Source organism: Ochotona curzoniae, unplaced genomic scaffold, assembly GCF_017591425.1.
Source record: "Ochotona curzoniae isolate NIBS_2020 unplaced genomic scaffold, NIBS_Ocur_1.0 scaffold_3835, whole genome shotgun sequence".
Taxonomy (NCBI): domain Eukaryota; kingdom Metazoa; phylum Chordata; class Mammalia; order Lagomorpha; family Ochotonidae; genus Ochotona; species Ochotona curzoniae.
This window is the reverse complement of record NW_024467114.1, coordinates 5,746,532-5,762,910: the sequence shown is the minus strand read 5'-3', so window position 1 is coordinate 5,762,910 and position 16,379 is coordinate 5,746,532. Positions and strand designations below refer to the sequence as shown.

The 16,379-nt window shown below is 41.8% G+C and overlaps 1 protein-coding gene across 3 annotated transcripts in view; it reads left to right on the top strand.

Annotated features, from left to right (window-relative positions):
* Positions 1-16,379, top strand: part of ELAPOR2 (endosome-lysosome associated apoptosis and autophagy regulator family member 2) — a 110,960-nt gene that overhangs the window by 70,193 nt on the left and 24,388 nt on the right. For 2 of the 3 annotated variants that reach the window (XM_040964631.1, XM_040964632.1), the window contains 9 exons: positions 209-404; positions 2,469-2,616; positions 4,823-4,909; positions 6,273-6,378; positions 7,437-7,589; positions 8,111-8,199; positions 11,010-11,190; positions 12,662-12,790; positions 16,136-16,226. In XM_040964631.1, coding sequence (XP_040820565.1) covers positions 209-404; positions 2,469-2,616; positions 4,823-4,909; positions 6,273-6,378; positions 7,437-7,589; positions 8,111-8,199; positions 11,010-11,190; positions 12,662-12,790; positions 16,136-16,226 — 1,180 coding nt within the window. The remainder of the gene's footprint in view (positions 1-208; positions 405-2,468; positions 2,617-4,822; positions 4,910-6,272; positions 6,379-7,436; positions 7,590-8,110; positions 8,200-11,009; positions 11,191-12,661; positions 12,791-16,135; positions 16,227-16,379) is intronic. The other variant, XM_040964635.1, reaches the window with a different exon arrangement.

Genomic DNA, 16,379 nt, shown 5'->3' with positions numbered 1-16,379 from the left:
GTGTTACAGATGGAGGAAAAGGAGAGGGAAGGGATGAGCTGCAGAAAGTAGGTTTGGGGCCCGGCTGTGGAACGCATGTGGGACTGGAGACACTGGGAGGCCTTCCCTGGGGTGAGTTTGGTAGAAATCATTCAGGTGGCAGTGGGAGCAGGAGGAGCAGGAGTGGGGAGGCCCGTGACTAACGGCTTGTGCATCCTTTGCCTTCCAGCTTTCTCCTGTGCTTCCGGGGAATATCTAGAAATGAAGAATCAGGTATGCAGTAAGTGTGGAGAAGGCACCTACTCCTTGGGCAGTGGCATCAAATTTGATGAGTGGGATGAATTGCCAGCAGGATTTTCCAACATTGCAACATTCATGGACACTGTGGTGGGCCCTTCTGACAGCAGGCCAGACGGCTGTAACAAGTAAGAACCAAGGGAGCCCCTGGACCTTGACCCAACACTTGCGAAGGGTATAGCTGAGGACCCTCTTGGCACTCGTGGAGAGGAAGCTCATTGCAAAGAGTCATTTCTTTTTTGGACAGTCATTTAAAATCATGTGGTTGAATTTCCATGAAGTTAAAATAATTGCCTTCAGGATGTGATTGATACTGTGTGCAAAAAATTACAGGGAAACTGTTAGAAAACCATTAATTTTCTCCTATTTATAAATTATGGTTGCTGGTGGTGTTTCTATTAACCATGCCGTATTTAATGGATACTTTCATATGTTTTTCCTTTCCTTAAGAAAGATTTCATGGCCTTCATTCCAAATCTTCATTTTATCCTGTAAGAGAGAATAGCTCAGGTACCTGAAGGGCAAAGCCCCTTGACTTAATTCCCACCTCCTTGGTAGGAGATGGCTAGTTTTGCCTGATCTCAGGGCTGGAGACAAGTCTGTGTGGGCTCAACTCCTTCCTGTCCTCCTTATTGACTATGTAATCTTTCCCGTCATGTTGTTATGTTTAGGAGAGTTCAACTTCAGATCTCTGACTCTGGCCGCCTTGTGATAAACATGACTTCCAGGAACTGAAAACATTTTTACTATGAGCTAAAGGTGCTGTCATTCAGTTGCGATGAAAGACAAGCCCCGCCCTGTGCCTTCATTTCTCTGTTGGATCCCCTTCTCTGCTCTTTGCTGTTACTGTCCAGTTTTCTCTCTACCAATGTTTATTTATTTTACTTTCCCGATAACAGAATTATTCATCTAAAAGTATGTGTGTGTATTTTAAAGAAAAAGAATTCTTAGAGTAACATATCAGAGGGATGATACGGACCTCAAATCTTTGTGTTGGTGCAAGGCTATATAGACATGGCTTCTTTTTCTACCTGGAATGGTTTATGCATCAGAAGAGTTAAGCAGTGAGCACAAGTGCTTAGTGTGGTGTCTTTTGGCACTCATAGGCATTTTTCACTGTTGCTCTTGGTCCAATATTGCTGCGCCTGTCTTCCCTCCCTCCGTTCCTTTTTCTACTCATCTGATTTTGCATTTTATTTACTTTCACTTAATTGGTTGGGTTTTTTAGGAGGTGTATGTTGAACTTAGTAAGAAGTCAGATTTTTCAAAACTGTATTATTGCAGAGTCTCAGCAGTATGTTCAAGTTTTAGATGTTCTAAAGATCTTTCAATATAAATATTGCCAAGTTTTGTTTTACTTTGCCCATTCTAGTGTGTTACATGATCTCTTCTTATGGCTTTAGTTTACTTTTCCCTGCAGCACAGCACTGAACATGATCCACATGTTCATTATCTAGGTGGGGTTTTTTTTTTGGTCTGTTTGGTGAAATATCAGAGTGTTTTGCCCATTTTCTAATTTTTTTGTCACTTAGCTATTGACGTGAAAGAGTTCTTTGTTATAGAAGTGACTTATTGAATACATATATTTTATTTGCAATATACTTATATACCGTGTACTTTCTTACACTCATGTGCGCATATACACACACATATACACACATATGTTTATAGAATATTTTCTCCAGGAGTTTGACTTTGCCCTTTTTTGGTGGTGTTTAATATTTGAAAAAAAAAAAAGCTAAACCTGTCTGCTTCTCTAAGGCTAGCTCTATGATTGAGAAGAAATTTATTCTTTATGGCACAGAACTGCTGAATAATTTAACGGATGAAGAAAACCCACAGTTTTCTAATGTCCACGTTTACTATTTTTGGTGCTCTTTCTTCTTTTGTATTGCTTTGCTGTTGCATGCATTTACAAATAAAGCCTCAGATATCATTTGAAAGAGTAATGTTACACATATGGCTGCTGAAATTCATGATCATCTATTTTGTGATCAGATTTCCTATGACAAAGAGCAGTTTACTGGTAGTTGATTACGTGCCTTGAGAGGTCACGAAGAAACAAACCCCTGACAGGCAGGGTTTCTGTCAGCTCTGCTCATGGGGCTAGTTCTGCCTCTGGGCCGGATGGCTCTGCAAACCCAGGAAGCTGCCGATCCACTAACATGGAGTCGTTGGTCTTGTCTCCCCAGCTCCTCCTGGGTCCCTCGTGGGAACTACATAGAATCCAATCGCGATGACTGCACCGTGTCACTGATCTACGCTGTGCACCTGAAGAAGTCGGGTTATGTCTTCTTTGAGTATCAGTATGTCGACAACAACATCTTCTTTGAGTTCTTTGTAAGGCCTTTTAATGTTCCAGAATTTATATTTGAAGGCACGCTCACGTACATTTCCCTTTGTTGTTTACATTCCACTTTACCTTCTCAGCTTTCTAGGATAACAGAACCTTTTGATGTTGGAATAAAACTTCAGCTTTTTTTCTATCATATTTTATTTTCTGGCTAATAAGACTTCTTGATGTCACCTTGCACTGTAACCTTCGGCGTGTTCTACTTGTGGTTAACAACCTTACATGACCGTTTCTGTAGCAATGACTGAGATGCTTCATGTTTACAAATTGACTTATTATGCCAAATGAAGTGTGCATTGTGCTAGAAAGTGGGAAAATGTCTTGAAAATATTTCTGTGGACCAAATTTTAGGAATGAATATACTAGCAGTTTTAAAGTTGTCATTCTTGGTAATAGCAATTTCTAAATCAAAAATTTGGTGGCAAGAGATAGTGTGGATGAAAAAATCAACAAGCCTTAGATGAAAGTCAGGAAATTTGGGCTCTTGAGACTGGATTCTTGAGCAGCTGAGTTGACTTTCCGGTCCTTAGCATTCCATCCTGTGACACGGATGGTGTGGTGACACATTTCAAGGAGTGTGTGTGTGTGTGAGTTTAAGTGTTAAGCAACATTCAACCAAATACTTTTTCAGCTACATTTTTTTTTTTTGCAAAGCACTTCTCAAAATGAATGTTGCTTATTTCTTAAGTCTTTTTGGTGATGGTGCTAAAATAAAGTTAAGAAGAAAGATAGCTATCTAATTGTTAGAATAACCATTTTGTTTTATATTGCCCACTGGGGTCCTTGGAGAGTGTTCCTTAAAGTACTCTAAGGCATGAGGCATCATGACCTCCTTTCAGCGTTGGCTGTGTCATTCTGGTTGTAGTCTGCAAATGGAAGACAAGTTCATGTTTCTTCTACTGATATTTCAGCTTACACTTTGCAGGCTGTCAACTCAGAGGTTCAGTACTTCATGGTGATCATGCTAATGGGTAAAGGAGAGGAAATATTTGGAGCCAAAAATAATGTGTGCTCTGAATTAAAAATGTGAGCATTCCTTAATTTAAAGCATTGAAGTATTTAATCTTCAACATATGTGGGATTTCCATTACCCTTCCCTCCTCTTTTTTATTTTTTTTTAAAGGAACGGAATTGAACCTACAGGAGATGTGATTGGACCAATTGTATGACTTGGCCAGACACCTATAGCTTGAGTTACAGGGCTCACATCTGTAGAGTGACTGTAGCATATTACGCTACCATGTGTCCACCTAGAGTGTAACAGATCTTTCAGCTTATCTCTTCCTTAAATACCAAAGGCATACTTGGGGGTCCATATTTTTTATTGAATGGCTTGACACTTGTGCAAGAGATGTCATTGCACTTACAGATATAAACATGGCACTTGAATTCAGTTAAAGTAGGTATCCCCAGTAGCTAATATTCTCTAGTAGATTGGCTGATAAGAAAATGCATTTTTTCTAGTCAGTAAGTCTTTAGGAAGTATCTTTGGTGGAGAAAACATTTTCCAGCAAGTGTGTAGTGATTGGATCTTATTTTGGCCCTACTCTGTGGGTGAGTGTTTTTCCATTTTGGAAAGCTGTCTTTTTGGATACCATTTTGTTGTTCTTCATAGACCTGGAAAAGTGACGTTTCCTCCCTCTCTCCATGAAGTGCTTAGGAAGAATTGCTTGGGAAGCACAAGATGTTTGGTGCCAAAAATACTTCTTGTGATTGTTAGCGTCCCTGCCTTGACATCAGCTGTAGACACTTACATAGACATTTGCTCAAATCTCATGGAGATGAGAACAAATCTGGCTTTCTCAATTTGTTAATTAAAAATCGACACACCAAAAACATTGCAAAAATCAATTTTGTTTTTTATCATTGGATCTGTATTTAAACTATTAAAACATTTTGGTAAGTTGAGTAGTTTTTGTTTTTGTAATGATTTTTCTGCTTCTTGTGCGTTGTTAGTGTTAATGGCTCCCCAACAGCCCCTCTACCCAGACTAATCTTTTTGTTAACAGTAATGAGATGGTTTGCTTAGTACTACACACTCAACCCGGTTGTCACTTAGCCTCCAGAGGCCTTGGTTGTGGACTTGTTGAGGCTTGCTCACGGCCATTGTGGTACTGAAAGGCACTCTTGCAGCCCATTGTGCATATATATTCAATTAAAACCGTTGACTGAGCCTTTGTGTTTCGTCCACAGATTCAGAACGATCAGTGCCAGGAGATGGACTCGAGCACTGACAAGTGGGTGAAACTCACAGACAGTGGAGAATGGGGCTCCCATTCCGTAAGCCACTTTTGGGGTTTCCTTCTGCCTCCCCAACCTGCTTCTCCACCTTTCTTCTCCCAACCCTTTACAAAAGTTCATTTTAAGAAAGCGGGGACCAACATTTTCTATAAATGCAGATAATTTTCAGTTAGGGAAGAAATTGCTGCTATGTTTTCTTTTTGATTATTTTTCACTTTTTGTACTTCTTACGTTCTTTTTTCTGCCTTTTCCTATCACAGACCAATACCCTCCCACTTTTATAGGGCAACAACTGGAAAAAAAGGCTTTTGAAAAGTAATATGTGGAATGTTTGAGACTTTTAGTACAGGGAGAGTGTGGCTTATGTACTGCTTGTTTATAAACTGCTCTGAATCTTTGGCCTAATAAAGTAGTTTGATGGATTTTAATTATGTACAGCTTGAATCTGATTACCCATGGCCACCTAAAGGAATCAGGGTGAAAAATTCCAAATCAAGGAATTCTTAAAATTGGTACATTTACCTCCATCAGTATAAAATCGACAAGAAAATCAGTTTAATTTATTGTTAGACAAATATTCTAATGGCAATGGAAGTAAATGCTGGATGTAGTATCATTGAAGTTCTAGAATCAGAGTTAAAGGGAACAGCACATAAAGCCACCACCTGCACTGCCAGTATCCCATGTAAGCATCAGTTTGAATGCCACATGTCCTTGTGCCCCTGCACCAATGCGGAGACCGGAAGAAGCTCTTGGCTTCTACCTTCAGACCAGCTCAGCTCTGGCCAGTATGGCCATTTATTAAGTGAACCAGCAGTTGGTAGACCTCTCTCTACCTCTATCTATCTATCTATCTATCTATGTGTCTATGTATCTATCTATCTTTCTTTCTTTCTCTTCCTCTAACTCTGCCTTTAAAATAACATAAATCTTAAAAAAATCCATTTACCCTATATATGAAGTTCTGTTTTTTTTCTTAATGCTAGTGCAGCATTGTTTATTAACTAATTTTTAGTAAATAAAAAACTCATTTTATTCTTACAGCTGAAAGATCTGTTTATGAAAACAGCCTATAAACAAGTGTGCAGGTGGGCTGAGTGACTTTTACCCCCTAAAACGAATCGCTTTGCACTATAAACCAACACTTCATGCAGTTTGTTTTAGAAACAATTTCATCTTTTTTGTTCACTCTTGAAGATTTTGTGTCTTTTACTTTTATACTTTGTGGATTGGCTATTTTTAAAAAATGTTTTCAGCAGAGGTTAGAACTGAATTGCTTGCACTGAAGTTTCTTGGTTCTAGTGGATAACATTTGATGAGCTGCATTGACAGTGTGTAAGATCATTCCGGGGATTAGAAGTAGCAGGGCTGTCTGACCGAGTGTCTTGTATTTCTTTTGTAGGTCATGCTCAAGTCAGGCACAAACATACTCTATTGGAGAACTACAGGCATTCTCATGGGTTCCAAGGCAGTGAAGCCAGTGTTGGTGAAAAACATCACGATTGAAGGTACTGCAGAGCCATTTGTCTAGTTCTACAGTCCCTGACATGATTTCCCGGTGTCGGTTTGGCTCAAGGGTGTCTCGGGTGGCAGTTGATCTTTTAGGCATCATGTGAGTCTAGAGAGACCCTGGTTTTATGGCTAGCAAGTTGGTTGTTTGTTTTCCCTGTACCCTTGGGCTGCAGTATTTAAATTGAAAAAAAGTGTCTTAAAAATGAAGTAAGTTTCCTCATCAGTGATGCATTTGGGAAATATCCATCATGCCAGACCTGGGGCTTACTCAGGTAAGCTGCTTCCCACGATAGCCAGGAAAGTGACAATAAAATACAAATACACATTGTGACCTGGCTGTTAACCTAAAACTTTCATTCTTCAGGTCATTTAAGTTGGAGGACAGCAACCAGCAAGATCTGGCATTGCTCATACCCCATTAGGGGGCATTCCAATTAAGACAGTGACTCTGGTTTGTGAAAATGTGGTTTATATTTTAAATGTATTTTGGTGTACTTGTTTCTGTGCCATTAACTCCTTGGACATTGTGGCCTCTGCTGGCAAAGTCTGGAATTACAAGCCAGAAGACTGATGAGGCCGTTAGTCCTAGCTCATCTGGAGCAGCAGCTGTTAAGGTGGAGCAATCCACCATGCGGGGAAGGCACAGGAAGGGGATGGGGGAACATCAGAGCCTTTGAAACGTTATTATAAATTGAAATGCTCTCTATATATATGAAAATGGACAGAGGTCAGAGAGGAACAGGTTTCAGGAACTGGAGCAGCCATAATTCATCCTAGTATTGAGTCGGTGGAGTTGTCTCCTGCCAACTCAGTTTATACATGACCGTGTCTCTACTACATCTCTGTCCCAGCTAGCGGTGTTTCTTGTGCTTACTGTGTGTTGTCAATACGCGCCCCAGTTCCTCGCACATAAAGAACGCATTCCCAGTGCTGACTTTGCCCGGTGAAGGATTTGGACTGAGCTTGCTGTTTACACGTCTCTCTCTCCCTTCTGGGTAGAGTCAGTGAGTGGGTTCTGATTGCTTGTTGATGCTCCGTCCCTCCTCCCACACAGGGGTGGCATACACATCCGAATGTTTTCCATGCAAGCCAGGGACCTTCAGCAACAAACCAGGGTCGTTCAACTGCCAGGTGTGCCCCAGAAACACCTACTCAGAGAAGGGGGCCAAGGAATGCACACGGTGCCAAGAGGACACCCAGTTTTCAGGTAGGACAGCTGTCTCTCTCGTTCTCTGTCTAAGTGTAGTCAGCAAGGCCTAAGCCGGAAGTCCCACATGAGATGTTCTGGCAGCTGTCAGCCAGTCGCCAGTGGCCGCATGACTATGTCCTGTATACACACACACACGCACATATATATCTGTATAAATATATACATGTATTTCATACAACCCAGGTAACTAATATGAATTTAAAAATATTTACCCTTAAGTGACTTGTTGTCGAGGAGATGCATTTAGAAACTTTGGTTTTAAATTTCCAGTGCTCAGTGATAATTGTGGAAACCGAAAGTCTTCCAGAAAAAAAGCTTTGACATGCTTTGGTTGTATCCCAGAAATGCTTATCCCTGCTGGGAAGGTAGAAATGGGGCCTCGCTTGAGGCTCAGCTGCTGCTTCCTGGATCCATCTGGCAGGACAGTGTTTGCTTTCTCTGCTCTTGTTTCAACCTCGCCCTCCTCTCTGAGTCCCAGAGAGGGGGCCCCCTTCTGAAGCTGCTTCTCTGTGTTCCAGAGGAAGGGTCCAGCATGTGCACGGAGCGTCCCCCCTGCACCGCCAAAGACTATTTCCAGATCCACACTCCCTGTGACGAGGAGGGCAAGGTACTTCAGAGTCCCTATGGCTCTCTCCCACGTCTGTCCACCTCTCTGCCCATGCTACCTTGTGCGAGTCTGATCTTAGCATGTGTATGTAAGTCATACAGAGGACTTTTTACGAGTTTGGGGTTTGGGACCCGGCACTGTGGAGTGGGATAATCCTCTTATTCCTGCAGCATTGGCATCTTGTTAACAGCCATTTGGGGAGTGGATGAAAGGTCTCTCTCTTTCTCTCTCCTTCTCTTTCTGTAGTTCTGATTTTCAAATAAAAATAAATTCTTTTTTTTTTTTTTTTGGAAAAAGACAGTTGAGGGTTGATCCTTGCCTTCCTGTCTCCAACTTTCAGACCTGCTACCATCAAAAAACTGACACCTATTAGGCTGTTTTTTTCTTTATAAATTTGTAATAGAGTGATTCATTAAGTTGCTCTGAGAATACATGAGAGATCGAATGTGGAGTTCTCTTATAGTGCCTGGTATGTCCAAATAACTCAGCGATTTGATGAGTCACCCGGATTAAAAATTGTTTTTTCTGTAGTTACAATTTTAAAAAGTAACTTTCCAGATAAAAAACTGTAATTGCTGAGATTGTCTGAGTTTTATATTGACTGTCTTGAAGGGAATCTGGAGTCTCTTATCCAGTATCTGGATGGATTTCTAGCTGTTTGGGAAGTCCTGGCTGGACCTGCTATTCATGTGGTAACAGGGGCAGATGGATGAAGTTCTGTGGTTAAAGTGCATAATGACATGAGACACAAAATGCTTTATGGAAAAAGACTTGTTCAAAGACGAGATGTTATTTATGTTTCTGGTGAGACATCTGCTTTGGCACCATTTCCGCAGCACCTGCTTCCAATAGGGTGATCTTTTCTGTAAGCAAACCTAGGAATCTGTGTGATGGCCAACAAGGCCTCATGCGTAGTTTCCTGTCGTTAGCAACAGTGATAGACGATTTTCTTTCATTTTGGTTCTGCAACTTAATAGTAGACGTGTGTTGCAGATGTCTTTGTAAAGGAGGAAGATGCTTGCAGTGGATTAAGTTTCTGGTGAATGCAGCTTGTAACCTGTTCATAGACAGGTGATTTCGGGGACAGACATTTGACAGCTTGCTTAACGTCACCACATAAGGGGCTGACTTCTCATCGTGGAGTTCCATGGCCGAGTCTAGCTGTCTGCTCTGCTTCTAATCCAAGTTCCTGCTGACACACACTCATGTTCTAATACTTGAGTCTCTCTCTGCGCCTTTCCAATGAAAAAATAAAAATAGATAAAATTTATGTATCACCAATAATCAAGTGAAGTGTGAAAAAATTAAGCTATGTTTATCTTATGAAAAGAGTTGATCCGCTTTTCTGTTTGAAACAAAAATGTTTCTCCCTCTCTATAGCTCTACCTCTGAGGCACACATGCATGCGTGCATACTCCAGTGCTCACACACACACTCACACACATGCTCACACACACACACCCCTCCAGCACGTATCAGTTCTGACTTAGAATGGCTTACCCATTGGATAGTTCAAAATGAGAAGACTGCCTTGAAGACAGCCACTCTTCAGGCTCACCTGAGTAACAGCTGTTTTCTTGTGTTTCATTTTGCATGGGAGGTGAAAGCATGTCCAACAGAACAAAAGGAAGGAGGTTTTGCAAAGACTGTTCTAAAAGACCAGTGCTCTTCATCCTTGAGTTAAGAGTGCATGAAGCAGGGCCGAGAAGGCTCTGGGAGAAAGAGTTCAGCTTTGTAACCTGAAACACCAGGTCATCAAAGCAAACAAACAAACAAAAACAAAACTCCACGACAAGTGCCAGTACTTATGAAGAGGATTAAAATGTGAAGCTTGAACTATTCTTTTAGAACAATACATTTTTTCTGTTGTGACTGCTCTGTGCACGGCATGCTGATAACTTGGTGTGGCTGGAGAAAGAGAATAGTGGGGGTTGCCAAAGGAAAAGATAAAAATCACTGTATGGAAGCGTGATGTCAGTCATGGAATAAAGTGGGTTGGTAAATAGGAGAGCAGGTATGATGGGCGAGCTGTGGTTGGTTAGGAGAGCAGGTGTGATGGGCGAGCTGTGGGTGGGTGGGAGAGCAGGTGTGATGGGCGAGCTGTGGGTGAGTGGGAAGGAGAGCAGGTGTGATGGGCGAGCTGTGGGTGGGTGGGTAGGAGAGCAGGTGTGATGGGCGTGCTGTGGGTGGGTGGGAAGGAGAGCAGGTGTGATGGGCGAGCTGTGGGTGGGTGGGTAGGAGAGCAGGTGTGATGGGCGAGCTGTGGGTGCGGTGGGTGGGAAGGAGAGAAGGTGTGATGGGCGGGCTGTGGGTGGGTGGGTAGGAGAGCAGGTGTGATGGGCGAGCTGTGGGTGGGTGGGTAGGAGAGCAGGTGTGATGGGCGAGCTGTGGGTGGGTGGGAAGGAGAGCAGGTGTGATGGGCGAGCTGTGGGTGGGTGGGTAGGAGAGCAGGTGTGATGGGCGAGCTGTGGGTGGGTGGGAAGGAGAGCAGGTGTGATGGGCGAGCTGTGGGTGGGAAGGAGAGCAGGTGTGATGGGCGAGCTGTGGGTGGGTGGGTAGGAGAGCAGGTGTGATGCAGACTTCAACATGAGGACCATGCTCTGAATGACATAAAGCACCTGTAGCTTAGGGTAATAATATTTGGGAGCAACAGTCATTCTTCCAGCAATGTTTTCTTTCATTGTATTTCTAACATTTTAGATGATTTTTTTTTGTTGGTTCTTCTATTCTGTCACTGTTTGGAATTTTCAGGCTGTCAGTGTATTTATTTGTGACAAGTATGTTGTGTGACTTCCTCAACTTTTTTACAGACACAAATAATGTACAAGTGGATAGAGCCCAAAATCTGCAGGGAAGACCTCAGAGATGCAATTCGCCTGCCCCCTTCTGGAGAGAAGAAGGATTGTCCCCCCTGCAACCCTGGATTCTACAACAACGGCTCCTCGGCTTGCCACCCCTGCCCTCCTGGGACATTTTCAGATGGAACCAAGGGTAGGGTATCCATTGGTCCAGGCTTCAGACATTCGGGAGAGTAATTTGGATGACTGTGTCTCTGTTGAAAGTGTTCTGTGAAATTTTTCTTTATAGTTTTGTTGTTTCAAGGAGTCTGAAAAAGAGCTCAGATAAACGATAATCAAACTGTGAACCCAAACGGCTTATTTCACATATGAGGGTGGATGTTTTAACGGCATTCTGTATAGCGGTCTTAGTGAGGTGACAGTCTTTGAATATCAGGGAGAAAATTCCACCATGTGAATGGCTGAGGATAAACACGTGAAGTTTACACATCTAAAATCCAAATAATACCACTTCTTTGAATTCAGCTTTAGAATAATCAGTCACATTTTATGACATCACACCCCATGCTCATACTGATCATATGACAGTTAAAGTAGTTCCTAGGTGGAATGTTTAAAACTGTGCAGTTGAGAACATTTTATTCATTTATAATTTTATCATTTAAGCTTTTTCTTGCAAGGTAATGATATTGGAAGTGGTTAGCACCTGTTCTACTCTTAGTGTTCTAGTGTTTTAGTTGCAACTGTCTTACTTACGAAGAATATGTAGACTCTTTAAAGAAAGCATATTGAGTTGGATTTAAATTTACATCCAACAATATAATCTATCCAAATTGTTTCAATTCTTTTTCTATTTCAGTTTTCTTTTTGGTATTAATAGTATCTTATCTAGGCTATGACCATTAAATAGGTTATATAAAATTGTCCCATCATATTTTGGCACCAGAAGGTTTTGATTTGAGAAACACGTTCTTTCCCAATTCATACCTCCCCTGCCCTATTATTATTATTATTTATTTTTTACTTGTGTGATGGTGCAAAATGTCTTGGCTAAGTTTAACAATGTTTCAGTAGTGTCCTTCTATGTTTGTGTTGCATTTTGTAATCTAAATCAGGCTTATTTATCAATTTAATTCTTTTGAAATGCCTCATGTCTGGGCACCACCTTCCAGCCTATTTAGTGCTTTCAATTTAAAGTAATAAGTCTATACTTAAATGGATAATATAAATCCTGATAACATTTTGTTTAGTTTAATAATGAGTAGAAAATATAAAATATGCTGTCATTCATAAGATAATGGAAACGGTCTTGAGGGCCGCATTTTGAGATTGTCACCTTGTTTGAATTTTAGTGTGCCATTAACGCAGGTAATTCAGTGTTAGCAGTTGTCCTGAAAAATGAAGAGGAAAAATCTATATTTTGAGATTCTGTAACTGTCTTTTCTTCCTGCTGGCCAAGTGTGCATACACATCCTATATCAAGAGTTTCTATTTTCAGATTTCTTTTGAAAAGGTAATTACTGCCTAAGTGGGCTGGTGGTTCAGTGTTTCTCCTCTCCCTTTCCCTCTCTGCTAATTATATTTGAGTAGAACCTGGGACAGAGGAAGAGGAAGTTGTCTTAATGCAGTTTAATTCCATTGTTCACCCTGCTTGTCTCCGGCAGAATGCAGACCCTGTCCAGCGGGAACAGAGCCAGCACTTGGGTTTGAATATAAATGGTGGAATGTCCTCCCTGGCAACATGAAAACATCCTGTTTCAATGTTGGGAATTCAAAGTGCGACGGGATGAATGGTGAGTCTAGAATCAGGCTACTGGTGTGTGTTAGCGGCCAGGACGGTGTTGGCTCTGAGGCTCAGCTTCCTACAACAGCAGATGGTCCCAGCATTCGACTGCTTGCCTGTTTACCAAGGCCTTCCTAAACACAACAGAGGATATGAAATACTGATTTTTGTTTATCCGAGGCTCAGTTTTAAAGTAGATACATGCCACAGTAGATTTGCTAAGGGGAGTATTGAAATATGTGACACTCGCCTTAATAAAGGGTAGTTCAACAGCGTTTGTGTCTTGGTTAGTATAGTCTGTCCTGATGCTGTGCCATGGTGAACAATTAAATGATTGACTGTTCTTGCCTATGAAGTCGGCTAGCTTTTACCAAGTATATATGAATTCCGTTTACTGTAACTTCAAAACATGGTGGGCTTCTCTGTGACAGTTGTCGCATTCTAATTGTATTTGTTTTCACATTTGAAGTGCCTTGATCTGTAGCAGTTTTGTTTTGCAGTGTTTTTTGGATGAATGATAGTATCTGTGTATGTACACTGTTAAATTCATTGCTAGAGAGAGATCTTAGGAACTTCATTTAAATGTCTCTTTCACTGTAGTCAGCTTATTAGCATTTTCATCAGCATACCTTTCTCTGTGTTTGCTTATTGTAAACGTAGACAACAAAGCCTCTTAGTCTCCCATAGTTTGAAGTTATTACCTAGCCAGCAGGGGAAGCCTGTCTCCGGGCCTAGTTAGGGTTAACGTGTGGACTCACTTGACTGTGTGATGTGGGGTCTTTGGGCTTGGTGGTTTCTCTGAATTCTGCCTGGCTATGGGACAGATGTGTCAGAGTAAATCTTAAATCTTCAACCACTGTGTATTTTGCCTAAAAAGACTTTAAAGTTTGGCCCAAGTTACTGTTTGTTCATGAGCCTGGTCCTTGAGTATTATTTATCACAGAGCTAGGGAACATTTTTGTTCTGCAAAGAGCCTTGTGAATATTAAAACATCATTTACAGGCCATATAACAAGTTACTGTTTATGTGACAAGTTACTGTTTATTCATGAAATTGCTCTTTGGGCATTACTTATGACAGCGAATATGAAATAATCTAAATACCCATCAATGGGACTTTGATGAGGTTATAAAATTGGAATTGGGTGAACTATTATGCAGACATTATAAGGAAGATACGTGGCAAGCAATTTGGCAGTGTGTTTCAAGAATTTTGAATGTTGTCCTTCACATTCCATCAATTTCACCCCTAGGGATTTGTATTAAGGATATAATATGTTTCAAAGAAACAAACTGTGCATAAAGATGTTAATTTTAGTATTTTTACTGCTGAAATGAGAAAACAAATGAAGTTTTCAACAGTGGCAGGTGTGACTGAACAAAATTATGATATACCCATACAACATCTTAACTAGAATTGGATATGGAAGGGATATTTAAATGGAGATATCTTGTTGATATTATCAGTATAAAATCAGAAGATAGTGCTACTGTCAAACCATTGGAAAGCAGAGATTGCATAAATAAACCTAGGATACATATGTAAAAATTTGTACACTAGGAGAAAACTGAAAAGAAACCAGTAAACCTGAAACACCTATGCCTTTGGCTTGGGAAGTGTCCAAGACATAGAAATTACTTCATCTTGAAGTTTGGTTTCCTCCATTTGGGTTTGAGTCTGAAGGGGAGAGCATGCATCTGGCCATGTCATGGAGCGGTCAAGGCGTTCTCTAGAAGGAAGAGACCATCACTGGGCAAGCTGGTGCAGGAGTTGGTGTCTTCTGGCATGAGAAGTGGAGTTCACAGGATCGTACCTGTGGGGTCGCAGCCTCCCAGCTGCCGTTCCCTTGATCACACAGGTGCTGTTTGCTTTTCTGTGGCCTGCCTTGCTGGCCAGCCTTGCTAAAAGGACATTTCTGAATACAAGGAAAAACTAGCCATTTCTTCGAGAAATGCTGGCAAAAGCCTCCTTTTTTAGCGTAGAATTCTTCTCCCTGGGATGTTCCCTCTCTCCCTCATGTCCGCAAGTGGTGTGTTGCTTGTTCCTGTGCAGAGGACCTCACTCATGTATCCTGTGTGTGCGGCTCTACCACCCTCCACTATTGACAAATGTTAGCAAGCAGCTGTCTCCCGTGGTCAGTCAGCTCACTCCTCATTGAGGGACGCCTGTTTGTTAAAAGTTTTTTTTTTTCTTTAATTTATTTCAAGGGCAGAGACAGTTGATTGCCCAAATGCCTGCAACAGCTAGGCTGCGCTGGGCCAGGGACTCAGTTCGTGTCTCCCACATGGTAGTACACAATCCAGGTACTTGGGCCGTCATCTGCTTCCTTCCAGTTTGCTCATTAGCCAGGAGACTAGATGAGAAGAGGAGCTGGGACTTGAACCCAGCTATTCTGATAAAGGATGAGCCACATACCTGCTTGGCAGATCTTGTATCACCTGCCCATTCAATGAACATTATAGTTCTCAGCACTTAATAAATGCTACTTGAATGAATAAGTGAGCCAATGAATGCAGAACAGGAGCGTGTTGTTAGAGGGCGACAATACAGAAACAAACACACCCCTTTATCCCAAATGCTCTTCATTAAGAAGTTTGACATCTCAGGGTCCTGTTGGTAGCTGGTACCATGGTACAAGTTGGTCAGTGGACCAGCTTGCCCGCTGTAGGATCTCTTCCTTATCCACAAGAGTTTCTCTGCCCTGAGAGACACAGGTGCCTTGACCACTCTGTGACCTGGCCAGCTACACATTTACCCCTTCAGACTCCAGCCCAGGTGGAGGAAGCGAAACCTCAAAATTAAGGTTTTCTGTCTCATTGTTTTGATCGATAAAGGAGGACAGTAGAGGATGGCCCAAAGCCTTGGGGCCCTGCACCTGCATGGGAGACCCGGAGGAGGCTCCAGGCTCTGGGCTCCTGGTTTCGGACTGGCTTAGCTCTGGCTGTTCTGGCCACTTGGCAAGTGAATCATCAGATGGAAGATCTTCCTCTCTGTCTCTCCTCCTATCTACATATTTGACTTTCCAATAAAAATAAAATGAATCTTAAAAAACATCTGTCTTCGGCAAAGATCATGCTTCTGAAGAGAGCGTGTTAGTTCTGCTATAGGCTCTCTGCACAGTAGTGCATTACTTGGTTCTTCCTGGAGAATCATCAAAATGTCCTTATTGGTATCCAAGATTCTACCTCTGCAGGCAATTTGCCACTGTGATTGGAAACCAAAGAGTTACATTTTCAGTATCTCTAACTTTTACACCAACAATGATGCTGCTTCTCATTTTGTACCTTCTTTCGAAAGACAGAGGGAAGTCGTGAAGGTAAGTTTTACAACTAAGAGTGACTTGGATCATTTCCAGGTTGGGAGGTGGCTGGAGATCATGTCCAGAGTGCAGCCGGAGGTTCTGATAACGACTACCTGATCTTGAACATGCATGTCCCAGGATTCAAGTGAGCAAAACCAAGATGGGCCCTTCTCTGTGGAAACCTTGGCACCTATTTCCCCATAAACCCAGAAGCTAGAGGGGCTGTCTTTATAGGACTATTAGTGAATAACAAGCTGTCACAGGGAATATCGTATATTTAAGAATATCCCTAGGCTCA